This window comes from Cyprinus carpio, chromosome A19 (assembly GCF_018340385.1).
Source record: "Cyprinus carpio isolate SPL01 chromosome A19, ASM1834038v1, whole genome shotgun sequence".
Classification (NCBI taxonomy): Eukaryota; Metazoa; Chordata; class Actinopteri; order Cypriniformes; family Cyprinidae; genus Cyprinus; species Cyprinus carpio.
Window position 1 is genome coordinate 18,954,127 of NC_056590.1, and position 13,154 is coordinate 18,967,280.

General features: G+C 40.6%; 1 protein-coding gene across 6 annotated transcripts in view; it reads left to right on the plus strand.

Moving 5' to 3' along the window:
• The window catches only part of LOC109112212 (protein CBFA2T1-like), a 56,991-nt gene that overhangs the window by 14,427 nt on the left and 29,410 nt on the right, over positions 1-13,154 (plus strand). The window contains exon 2 of one of the 6 annotated variants that reach the window (XM_042776908.1): positions 3,178-3,260. The exons of 4 other annotated variants lie outside the window; for them this stretch is intronic. In XM_042776908.1, the coding sequence (XP_042632842.1) occupies positions 3,254-3,260 (7 nt within the window). In that variant the 5' untranslated portion in view covers positions 3,178-3,253. Of the gene's footprint in view, positions 1-3,177; positions 3,261-8,335; positions 8,885-13,154 lie in introns of those variants that run through there. One more of the 6 variants, XM_042776909.1, reaches the window with a different exon arrangement.

Below are 13,154 nucleotides of genomic sequence, written 5' to 3' on the forward strand. Positions count from 1 at the left end.
AGGCATTGATCTTACAGCACAAAACGAATGAGAAAGACAAAGCTACAACTGAACTGGGGAGATGTTCACAGGACACAAGGAACGGCAAAGATAAAGAGAGAAAGACTGGATGGAATAAAGTTTTTACAGACATTTGTCAGGGTGGGGCCTTCCCGTGTTCACCAGTGCCACAGGCTGGAGATTGATGGGCAGGGACGCAAGCCAGGACTATATCAGCACAGAGCAGAACTAGTCAGAGGAAACCAGAGGGAGGAGAAGATCAGGCAACCCTGTTAGAGACAAGAGAGACAAGGAAGATTGAGAGTGGAGTGCAGAACGATTGAACAGACGTTCTCGCTGTGCCAGATGCTACAAAATATAGAAGCAGGAAGAAGTGAAAGAGGAAAAGGAGTAATGAAACAGGAGGAGATGGTCTGAACAGCGGCACATTCAGAAGCATTGTATAGTATCTAGTTTTAATTTGCGGATTTGAATCACTCTTGCAAACATGCCTGTTTGCCTATAATCACTAGCTTTATTTATGATGGGCTCTGGAATAATGTTATAATCAGAATGCCTCGTTCATGGATAATACAGGCTGTTATGTTATATGTTGTACAGGGCAACATAACTTTGCAGATTCATGTCTTTTTTATCAGGGTGGTGGTGCAACCAACACAACATATTTCAGTAGAACTGAACATTTGTGGTAGAAATGTTGCATTTGTAGTAGAAGCGTGTAGCTGGAGGCTATAGAAAGTTCAATTAACTCCCGCTGTCCTCATTCTCGCAGATCTCACTCGTTCAAAGACGTCTGTCTGTCTTTGTTCGTGCCATTCATTTCAGAATCTGACTTTGGAGTGCCTGACAGTGCCATTGATCTGCTCTCTGCATCTTGATCTCTTGGGTTTCAGCCGAGTGTGTGCAAAAGAATTGTTTGGGATGTATTTGTTGTTTTTTCCTAAAGCACTCTTAATAGCACATAGTGTTGTGTTGTGGAATTGCATACACTACCCACAATTCACACTGCACGTGTCTGTGTTTACTGCCATACTGTTATGGATTTTTGGCTGTGCTGGGCTCCAGACTGAAAGATGACTTAGGGTCAGGTGTTGGCCAGTGTTTGTTTTTTTGTCAAAATCACAGAATCACTGAAATCATTTTGGATGAAGCCTATTGATAAAAAAAAAAACAAAAAGTGTCTGGCTGTTGCCAATATTAATTACATCTTAAACTATAAATAAATATAAATACAATTAAAGATAAAAAAAATATATATATATATTAAAAATATGTTTTATTTTTTATCACTGTCTAATCACATCCTGAAGCTTACAATCATACAGTGGCAGTGCTTAAGTCTGTTACCTTTAATAGTTGTAGTTATAGCATTGAGTGTTATAGCATCTAGAGTGATATTAATATCTTTATTATCATAATAAATATAATTTAATCACAGCACATAAGACACATTTACGAATTATGAATTAATTATGAATTACATTTACATAGTATTTTTTTACATTAGTAATAGTATCATAAAGAGAAAATGTGCATTACATATGAGAAAACCACTTTCCCTTTTTTATTTGCATTTCCTGTGTCAGTTGGTGAGTCTGTTGTGTCCCTGGCTTTCCTCTGATAATGGACTAATGTAAACACTGAATTAAGTGCCCCCTCTGTTTTCTACCCCTCTCCTCTCCCATCTCAGTCTTCATGCCATCTGTGGGTTTGATTTAGTGGCTAAGAGGCTTTCTGAGCAATGGACAAGTGATGTTAATAGCATACATATGCCAGAGGACTGTTTTAGTTTTATGGCTCTGACATGAGACATGTTTTGATTCAAGCAAGGCTGAGCATAACTCATCCACTGCTGCGGGTCACCATATATTTTATTAACAGCAATGCGTTTCTCTTTTTATTTCCTCTGTATCTGTTTCTCTCTTTTTTTTCTTTTTCTAGTAGCGGCGGTAACTTAGCATGTAATACACACACGAAAGCAGCTTTGCAGGTTGACAGGCTGCTCACCTCACAACATATCTGCAGTGCCCGTTGTCATGGCAACTGCAGCGGGCTTCTGGCGGTACTTTGTGGTCGGAGGTGTGCTGAAGTAGAGCAGTGCTGACCAGAGGGATGGTCGGGGTCTGGCTGGGAGACCCGGGGTCAGTGTGCCACAGAATCACAGCTCCGTACGTCCTCACCTCGCTGGGGCTGGTGAATATTTCATGAGGATGCTGGAGGTGTTTTATCCTAATCTGTGCGATAGAGTGTGGACATTTGTGAAGTCCATGCCTCAGCTCCTCCTTGAGGGATATTTTGTTTAGAAGAAAGAAGTAATTTAATTTCCTGTATCCTCGCACCTGTGAATGGAGGTGTGTGCCACATTTTCTGTGGTAAAATGGAGTAATAAAAAAAAATGATGGCAGATATTTTATTTTCGGGTGAACTATTCCTTATGATCATACAAGGGGCATATATGAATGACGGGCATTAGATATCTGCAGAAATCTGTGTAACTTTCTGCCATTAATTTGCCTGCTGGGTGTTCATCATGAAGGGCAGGAGTGGGGCAGATAACTGCAGCTTGTTGGTGCCCCAGTCGTGGCTTGCGGAAGCCTGATAGCGGGACCAACCTCTCGACCAGGATAGTGGAGGTCAGTCTGTGAGCTTGCTCGCCCTCAGGGCTTCCGACTTTAATTACCTGAGGAGCAAAACATCCCGGCTTGCCGGTGGGGGAAGAGTGTGTGAACATGGGATATCGGGGCTGCGCAGTCGCGCAGCAGCAACATCCTGCCCGGGGAGGCCGGGCCCTGTCCGTCCTGGTTCCTGACAGTGGGCTATCTCTGCCGGGCCCGTGGTTCCTTCTATTCTAAAGGCCATTGTGTGGAGAAGGGCTGGGCCAGGAATGACTGGTTCCTGTTGGGCTCGATCTCTCGCTCAGCCAGCTCCGGTCCCACTGACAGATTCCTCCTGTTTTGTTTTGCTCTCTCTCTTTTTGTGTTAGTTACTCATAAGGATACTGAAAGTAATAACAGGACTGAGAAGAGCCTGCATTGTGCTGTTTCTGTCCTCTTTCCACAATATGTTTGCATTACATAATCTGAACATAAGCTGGGACAGCTGGCATCCTCACTTTCTAAAAAGTTGACAAAAACGTTCTAAAGCAGAAACATCTTTTTTCTCTCTCTCTCTCTTCAGTATTTGCTGGTGAATCTGTCAGTGCGCATCTGGACTCGTCTCTGAAAACCGAACGGCTCATGATCAGGATTTAGAAATGAGACGTAGGTGTTTTTGTTTGTTACCTAAATGCAGAACCAGACACAATGAATCTGTCACTCTGTATGTGTTGGTGTGTGCGTGTATGTGTGAAGATGTAATATCTGAAGTGTGTATTACTAGCACCACCTAGTGTGCAAACACAAAAAGGATAAGCCTTGAAGACATCTCTACCTTAACGTCCCTTTCCATGTTTTGAGATTAAACAGACTTCAGAATAACGTCAAACTCTACCGCCTAATGAAACATGCTCTGTTTTCTGCAGCAAGTAAGAGAGGCTCAGCTGTCAGACGGTGGCTGGGCCGGGCTGAGAGCAGAGTCTGGCTTGGGTCCAAATGAGGGGGCTGATTTGTTACTGACGACATGCTTTTCATGAATCAGCACAACTGCCTGTGTCACTTTCTAGTATGAGCCACACATTCAGATGATACTTGCAAACATTATACAGACTGGAGAGCACGATCATTCTGCCGTCAGGGGTGGTGAGGAGGGGGGTCTCTTTGGACCTGGTGACCGTTATTGAGCTTGATTGGCGTGCACTGTGTGCCGCAGTCATGCTGAAAAGGCGGAGTGGGAAAGTCATGAATAGCTGCGGAACACAGATCTGGCCCGGCCCTCAGCCACAGCTTGCTCTGGGACTCAGGAGAACGGGACAGATGGCTCGGGACTGGACACACACACAAACACACACTTGCTTCTGCTTTTTCTCTTCTTTTTTTCATGCAAACCCACAACACTCAGGTGACTAAGAAAGCTGTGGTGCCTAAATTTGCACAAGATACATATACAAACTAGTAGTGATGCACCAAAACAATTTTTTTATTTTCAAAACCCTTACCAAAAAGTAGTATACTTCAAGTTTATTTTACTTAAGTAAAGTTCAAGTATATTTTTAAGTATACTTTATGTACCAAGTATACAAATATCAGTGTTTTAGTAGTATATTTGTAAGTGTAGTGTTTCAGTACTCATTGGGACTAAATTGGCCCACTTTCTAGTATATAAATGTATACTTTTAAGTATACTTTAAGTATAACAGTAACAAACTTTGAGTACACAACTAGTATACCTCTATGTTTGTAGTTTGTAAAAAGTGATCTTATAGGTATACTGATAGTTTACTAATTAAATACTTTGTAAACTTTGAAGTATAGTCTCAGTAAACTACTAGTACTCATAAGTTTTATTTAAGTGAACTTTACATCATACTTTAAGTATACTACTATGTCCCTATTTAGGTTTTAATTTGTGTATATTTTGATATATGAATATCTGAACATACAAAACATACAAAGAAAGAACGGGGTATCTGCTTGTAAACAAAACATTTTATTCTAGCTTCATGCATTCTTTTTTAAAACACTTTAATGTGGGTAAGTTTCATAAAAAATAAAGAAATAACATTTTTAACAAAAAGCTGAAAAAAGACTAGGAATTGGATTCAGAATGATAATCAAAACCTAGATGAGAGTCGATCAACATCCCAAAGCTTGACTGTAATTATTACCTCTTCATCGATTCTACATAAGATAAAACATAAGCATTCCTGTGTTCGCTGCTTGTTTCCAGTGTTTCGCTCCTGCAAGGAGCATTTTCTCATGGTTTCTGCTCTCTGTTTTACGCTGTGATTCATACATTCTTATTGGACAGTCTTGCCCTTTAGGTTTTCTTCTGTGAGACTGCAGCATACTAGCTGATCTAATGACTGTGTCTACTTCCAAAGTTCCTCCTCTGCCTCTCTTTTTCTGTCTTATTACAGCCTCTGTAGCTAAGCCGTCGTACAAGCAGATCATCAGAGAGCTCTAATGGCTTCCAGCTGTGTGGAAAATCAAGCCCTTTGGGTTGGGTCGAGAAGCAGAAAATGCACAAGAAAAACTAAATTTTCAGTGCCAAAGGACAACAGGTTCAAAGTTCAAATTTATTTCTAAAGCACAGAATAAAACAACAACGTTGACCATAATCAAAATAATCTTAAATAGGATCAAAAGAGGCATATATGGTACTAGCAATCTTCGCACTTATCTATGACTGAACGCTATCATAAAAAAAAAATGTTTTCAAATGGCTTTTAAACTGACCGAGCGTTGGTACGTCCCTAATATATAGCGGCAATCTGTTCCATAATTTAGGGGCAGTGACCACAAATGCATGATCCCCTCTAGATTTCATCTTAGACCGAGGAACAACAAGAAGTTTCTGTGACTGAGATTGTAGGGATCTTGTTGGCTTTTGTTCCTGAGTTAGATCAGGTTATTGTTGGGTTTTGTTAGTGGTTTATGTGACTGAGATTGTAGGGATATTGTGAACTAAAAGACAAAAAGAAACAGGCAACCAATGCAATGATTTTAACACCAGGGTAATATGATCTAATTTACAAGTGCCTGTGAGCATTCTTGCAGACGCATTTTGGACCATCTGCAGTCTAAAATTTTATTTTGAGCACCATAATATAGCAAATTGCAGTAGTCTAATCTCAAGACGATAAACGCATAAATAACTTTTTCCAAATCTTTCTGTGATAAAAAAGGCTTAATCTTAGAGATCATCCTCAATTTGAAAAAAAAACTCTTTCTGACAATTTAATTTATCTGCTTGTCAAATTTTAGTGTGAAATCGCAAATCATCCTCAAATTTTTTACATGATGTTTCAGGGGCTCAGGGGACCCAGCTCAATTTAAACTGACTTGTCAAGTTCAGAGTGACCAAAAAGAATCAATTCTGTTTTTGATTCATTTAGGCTCAAAAAAAATTATAGACATCCATGCCTTGACATCATTCAGACAGGCCAGCAATCTTCCATGGCAGTGGAGTCATTTGACTTAAATGGTACATACAAGTGCACACTGTAATCATGCAGAATCAAACCTAATGGAAGCATATAGAGAGAGAAGAGAAGCAGTGCTAACACAGACCCTTGAGGAATACCACTTGATGAAACTGATGTACACTCACCCATACAAACAGACAACAAAAGACACTGTTCCCCCGGTGTCAGTGTGCAGCACAGGTCAAGGGGCAGAGCATGTGGGGACACTGCATGTGTGCAACTCTGTCCCGCTTTTCTAGTTGGGACCTATGCCTCGCAGGAAAAGACCCTGCAGAAGAGGTATCCGTATGCTTGCTGGATTTTCATGAAGCTCTTAAGCCCATCAAGAAAAAATCTGCCGCTATTGGTCCTTGGAACACGAAAGAATCCCTTCAGCACACAGTTTCCTTATCTTGCATTGTCTCGTTCCATCTCGTATCAGTCTGTTAATGCAGCCAACTGCTAAAGCAGGCCTTTATCAAGCCAGCCTGGAATTGTATTCTCTTCCCACCGACTCTGAAAGGGTTGTCACATTGGTTTAAGGGGAGGGAGGGGACGGAAGGGAGCCCCAGAAAAACCTGAATATTTAGTTTGCTACATTGCTTCAATGAAATCCTGGACATACACCTGTATCTGCTTTTGAGAAATTTGCTAGTTTAGAGGCAAGGGGAATTGACGGATTTGGCTTTGTGCTGAAGAGATGTGAAGATGTGTAAGCACTGACGAAAGGAAGCTGAAAGGACATTTTCTCACACACCTGATTGCAGGATATAAATGCAGCAAGGGTTTGTTTTTTACCTCATGGTAAGTGATCATCCTAGAATTGTTCAATTATGTTTACATTTTCTGAAAGAGCTGCAGCAGGCATCATTGACAAGGTGTTTGAAAGCGTTTCTGTCAGTATAGCATTGTTTTTTTGTTTTTTTCTCGAATACCTTGTAGCACACATTGCCTTTTGTGACTTTGATAGCTACACTGCATTTTACTTCAGTATTTAGAGCTGCAGGAAAAAGCAAATGAGGAAATCTAGCATTGTTGGAGTTTTGGTAATGTTCGTAATTTACAAGTGAATGCAACCATCGGCAATTAAAACAAATCAACTTTGTTTGACGCAATACCAGTAGGATCTTCCAAAAAACTCTTCCAAAATTCTCTTTTTTTTGCCAGTGATTGAACATTTAAGGTACAATTATCCCTAGTATTGTAGTATTACCCATCTCTGTGAAACGATTGGGCTGGTGAATCTCAGGTACTGCCACTGCCATCGAAATCTCTGTCTTCACCAGTGCTGTTTATCTCAAAGTCACACTCTGTTCAACCCCCAATGTGGAGAGACAGGTTGGAGGCTGATGAGGAGAGAAATGTGCCACTAAATGTGCAAGAAGGAATGATCCGTCTCTCCACCCCTCATGTCTTTATCCTTTCCTCTCTCTCCCTCTCTCCCTCTCTCTCTTTCTAGAGTGTTTCCTCCACATGGAGCTCATCTGCTGTTTAAGCGGCTGGGAGAAATGCCTTCAAGCTGACAGGGGCTGAAAGCCCAGACATATGTTAATCACATGCAGTGATGGCAGTCTAGGAGGGGAGAGAGAGAAACAGCAAAACTGAGAAAGAGAGCAATAAAAAAGAATGTGTTGTTGGTGTGGTGGGGGGAGAGGGGGGGGAGAGCGACTCTATAGAGTTTTAAAACAGTGTAGGGAGATGCATGCCTCGGTTTGGACTGTCTAAATTGATTTTTCTTGGTTTTAATGAGGTTGTTCCTGCCGCTCCTTGCAAAAAATGGTGGAGGGAGGCTTACTGATGCAGGCAGAACGACCACATGCCGTTATTCTGGATGGATCAGAAACATTCACGCATCCACACAATGAATTTTTAAACAGATGAATCAGGAGGTTGATAACTAAATCTGATAATCTGGATATCACAGACATGAGCAAACATGCTGTTCACCTCACATCTATATTTTTTAATCTGATATGAATGTAGTTGTGAAGTATGACGTGAATCTGGTTAAGCAGAAGCAGATGTGACTGAACTCAAATTGGTCAGTTGTCCAGAAGAAGGTTGTTTTTGCAAGAGTGCTCTTAATTCAAAGCATATGAGAGGACAGATTCACAGCAAATCTCTATATCAAACAGTTAATTTTTATATTTATTTCTATCTATCTATCTATCTATCTATCTATCTTTCTATCTATCTATCTATCTGACAGATATCTCACTATCTATCTCTATATCTATCGTCTCTCTGTTACATGTGTTGTGTTTTGTTTGGCTGCCGCGCATCAGCTGGGAGGGGTCAGTGGAGGAGGCGGAGAACGTGTGTGTGTGTTTATGTGCGCGCATTTTCGTGCACTCTAGCTGTCATTGTCTCAGTCTACGTGCTCAGGGAGCAAGCGTGTGCAGGATAACACGAGGCCCCAGCGGCCACACGTGCCCTTGTTAGTACAGGGCATCCCTGGAAGCAAAGCAGAACGAGAGGCAGGTCTCCATCTGTCACTCTCAGGCTCTGAAAGCAGGAGGACAGGCTGCTCGACTCTCGTTCAGACCTGGTGTACCGGCCTCAGGGTCCTGTGCCTCCCCTCTGCCCCTCGCAGAGCACAGAAAGACGCAAAGAGATTACAGGAAAGCTGGCAGAAATAGAGAAAATACCCTGGACTCTTTGATATCTAGTTTGTCTCCATCATCCATGATGCCAAGTGAGATTGGGAAGCTTCCAATGTGATGAGAGTGTGTCGGTGGGAAATTTTGCATCTTAAAATACCGAAGTGGACTTTATAAGGCAATTTGAGCTTTTTTGCCTTTATTGATTGCTCTTGTAAGAAAAGTAAGTGCATAAACCTTTTTTAAATAATATGCTTTTTTAAATTAATGCATTTATTGTTTATGTGAGATCCCAGCATTTTTTTTTTTTTATGTACAGCTGATGTCTTTTTCTGATCAGCTAAGATGAATGGTATCTCTACCTTGCAAGGGAATGCTGATAAACTAGAAAGATTTGTTTATAGAATCCAATAATACAGAGCTCAATAATACGTTTTTTTCTGCTGTCATGCACACATTTTTTACTTATTTTATTTTATATTAAATGTATTTTATTGATTGATAAATTGATTGAAACAAAATGTTTATAATTTGCAATAATAGCTGTCAATTCTGCAGCTATAATGTAACTCCATGATAGCTAAATCCTTGCACACAGTATTGCATGAAAATGATCATGTATTATCAAAACATAACAAGTCCTTTTCAGTAAGCCTTCTAAGACTATCACAAAGTCATTAGCCTTTTAACTTTACCTTTGTCACTTAGACACAATTGGCAACTTCTCATTTATCATAGAAAACCAAACATTTAAGTTCACAGTTCATAACTGTGCAAACAGAAGACCAAGAAATGTAAGATGTGGAAAGAATACATCAATGGCCTGATGGTCCATCAACTCTCTCTCACATCCTCATTGTTGAGCCCTGTTCAGGGAGATCACAGATCTGTTCTAGAAAGAGTAAAATCACTGTACAGGAGCATGAAAGTAAAGAAAGCAGACTGAGAGAAAGAAAATGAGAGAGGAGAGTTGCAGAGGGCAGCTGGCGTGCTGTGTGTGCAGGCTGCAGGGAGATCTCAGTGCTGCTCTTCACAGATGGTGTTGTGAGACAAGCTCTGTTGGCACTGCCGCTCTCCTGTGTACCATCGCCACTACCTCTCTGCCAGCCAACCCGTCTGGTGCCCACCTCTCCACCTCCCCCTCTCCATCTACCCACCCTCGACTTCTCTTTCTGTTTGTTTCTCTTTCTAAACTTGTTGTCTGTGTATTTGGCTCAGTGTAACTGTAGTGGCTTTTCAGACTTGAGTTTGAATGATGAAATTCTATGGTTAAGTTGATATCGTAAATCTTCTAGGAGTTATGGATGGTTGCATTTCTAAATTTGTGCCTTTTTTAGGAACAGTATATGTACCAAAGAATGTCTTTATTCTCTTTTTCAACGTGTCTATTTCATACTTTTTTTTTCTCCCTGAATGTTGCGGATTTGATCTGGGTTTTCAGTTTGTTCTTTTCAAACGGCCACTTGAAACGTGTTTGTTAACATTGGCCTTTATGTGAAGCGTGTGTTTATGTATTGTGTGTGCATGTGTAGAATTGTTCGGGGAAGCTCTGGAGGAAGCAGCTGTAAGCAGGCGCGTGTGCCAGGTCAGGGACACTTGAGCAGAACGGACTCTGGGTTATTTCGGACACCCATCTGCACTGGAGCTACTGTTCCTCCAGGCCGCCGCCACGGACAATCTGTTCACTAGCTGGCAGAGTGCCAAACACAGTGCCGTCCATCTGTGGCAGGGACTGAAGCTCTCAGTGCTGAGCAGAGCTTGGCTCCTTCCTGTGCGCCTGTAGTTATAAAGCTTTTTTTGTTAGCAAGAGTGTTTTCGTACAGCGTGTTTTTAACGCATCTTCTCAGTTTGCAATAATATGCTACTGTAATGAGATAAATCTTTTTGGTAATATGGAAACACGGCAAACCTTCTGTAGTTTTGTAGCTTTTTTGTTAGCAACAATGTTTTCATACAGTATATGTTTAACACGGGTTCTTAGTTTGCAATATTCGGTTGCAATTTTTGCTACTCTAACAAATTATAAGTTGTTCTTTGTTAGTATGGAAATAGGGCCAAGCACCGGCAGTTTTCTAGACTTACTGTTATCAGCAGTTTTCAAATGATGCTTTTTCAATGCACTTTCTTAGATTGCGATATTTCGCTCACAGGTTATGCTTTAACCTAATAGTTTTTCAGCATACTTCCTTAGTTTGCAATATTTTGCTTGTGGATTATTCAGTTGTAATGAAAATGTTTTTTTTTATGTTTTTTTTTAGCAAGAGGGTTTTTTATGATACATTTGTATCTCAGTTTCTCAGTTCTCAGTATATTGATGGTACATTATGATACTATAACAGGTAAAAAAAGGTTGTTCTCTTGGGTAATATGGAAATAAGATCTCCTCCTGTAGTCTTTGTGCTTTTGCATTTTCTGATGCACTGTCAGTTTGCAATATTTTTTTTGCGTTATGCTGTTGTAAGGAGACAGGGCTCCATAAAATTGTCGCATTTCTGACCAAAAATATTCATTTTGCGGGTAAAGTTTTTGCTTAGATTGCCACTGCGACTACATGTTATTACTTAAAAATGTGCATGTAATGCCTTTTTTCCTGATTGTTTTGCGATCAAATTTTTTATTATGCTGACATAATAAACTCAAAATCTTTAGTCTATATGCTGTGTTCAGTAAATGCTTGAACATCATATTATTTGTAGTGCACTTGCCATCCAATAATCGCAATAAGCTTTGTGCTCTGTTACCTTTTAATAAACAAAGTATCAGCTTTAAAATTCGGCCCAATTTGTAACGAAATTCAAACAATAAATACAGTTTGGGTGCTTTTTATTGTGGCATAAGCGTTTGCTTTATCGCTTCAGTTCAAGCGGCACGTGAACCCATCATTCTACTATAGTACGAAATAAGCATTCAGAGTCCATAAGCTCATCAGTCAGCTAAAAAATAACTACAAAAGAAGAGCATTTTGCTAAATTTATGCACTATATTGCTTATTCATATTTTTACTTAACCTGTTGTCTACATGATAAGAAAGAATGCAAGGAGATAAAGATAAAATTCAACACTTCCTATATAATTGCATGTTACTAATGAAGAAAAACAGACTGGATGTGTGCAAGACATATTACAGCATTTATAGGATGCTTTGAGGAGGAGCTCAAACTACACTCAGTGGCCAAGTGATGCTGACATAGTTATGGTCCATGATACTGGCACAGATTCTGTGTATCATACAGTATATCGGCCATCGGCTGCCCTGATTTCTAAATATCGGCATCGGCCAGTGAAAAACCCATATCGGTCGAATTATTTTGTCTGGAGCCCTGCCAGATAAAGCTTGTTCTCTTGGGTAATATGAAAACAACTATCTCTACCTCTAGCTTTGTAACTGTTTGGGTAGAGACACTTTTATATAAGATGTTTCCCATGCAATCTCCTTTTTTTTTTTTTTTGCCTAGTATGCCTACAAGGCTTTTGACCCAAGTTTAAGCATTAAAGACAGCCTCTCTAGAGTGTATTTAGTCATTAAGAAGCCACTCAGTGATGGCAGCCGATCGGTTGAGGGGCAGTCATTGCCTGGAGCTATGCCTCAGTTCCTTGTACTGAAAGCCATTAGCAAACTGTGGCCAGTGCCACAATCATGCACACACACACAGAAAATCGCTCAGGGTGGAAGTGCCCTGACGTTAGGTCATACGCCACCATCTCCTGCGTCTCCTGCCTGCCAGATGTGACTCAAACCATTTTTAAGGTCTCGTGGAGGGGAAGAGGAGGAGGGAGGGAGAGATAGAAAAAGAGACAGTTTGTGTGTATGCACAGTAATTGGGCGGGGAGGGGATGGTGGGTAGTTGTTTTCTGAATCTGGTTCTACTTAGTAAATCTCCATCCAGGACTGCGTTTCATAAATTGTCGACATATTTTTCTGCACAGTGGACTTAACTCACTCTAATTTTGAACACATGGCTTCTGTCATGTGATATTTTCAAAACACTTGCAGACAGAGGTCCCAGCAGAAATAAACCGTCATTCTGCCGCCAGGGTCTTTCTTTTTTCTCACTATCACCTCCCCCCCACTTCTCCTCTGTGCCTGTCAGTTATTCTTTTATCAAGTAGCTGTGTTTTCGGTTAGCGAGAGCAATATATTATTAGCTCACATTTTTGAATGTAGTAAAATAGCATTTTGTTAATGTAAAACATGAGCCTCTTTATTATCTGAAGATTGATTTGACATCCACCGCCATGGGCTCGACTCGTCCTAGCATCAGAGACTTTGCAACACTTTTGTTGAGAGCGTGGAGAGACATCCGTTCGTAGCTGCCACAGCCAGTGAGATTAAGTGGCTGAAATGAATAAAGTGAATAAGTGGATAAAGGCCTGCAATTTGGTGGTGCTGAGGGCAATAAGCAGAGTGCAGAGGTAATAGCAGACTGCTTGAGCTGCAGGAGAGGACTGGAGCTGTATATGGATATGGATGAAACATCTGACGTGTGTTCTCT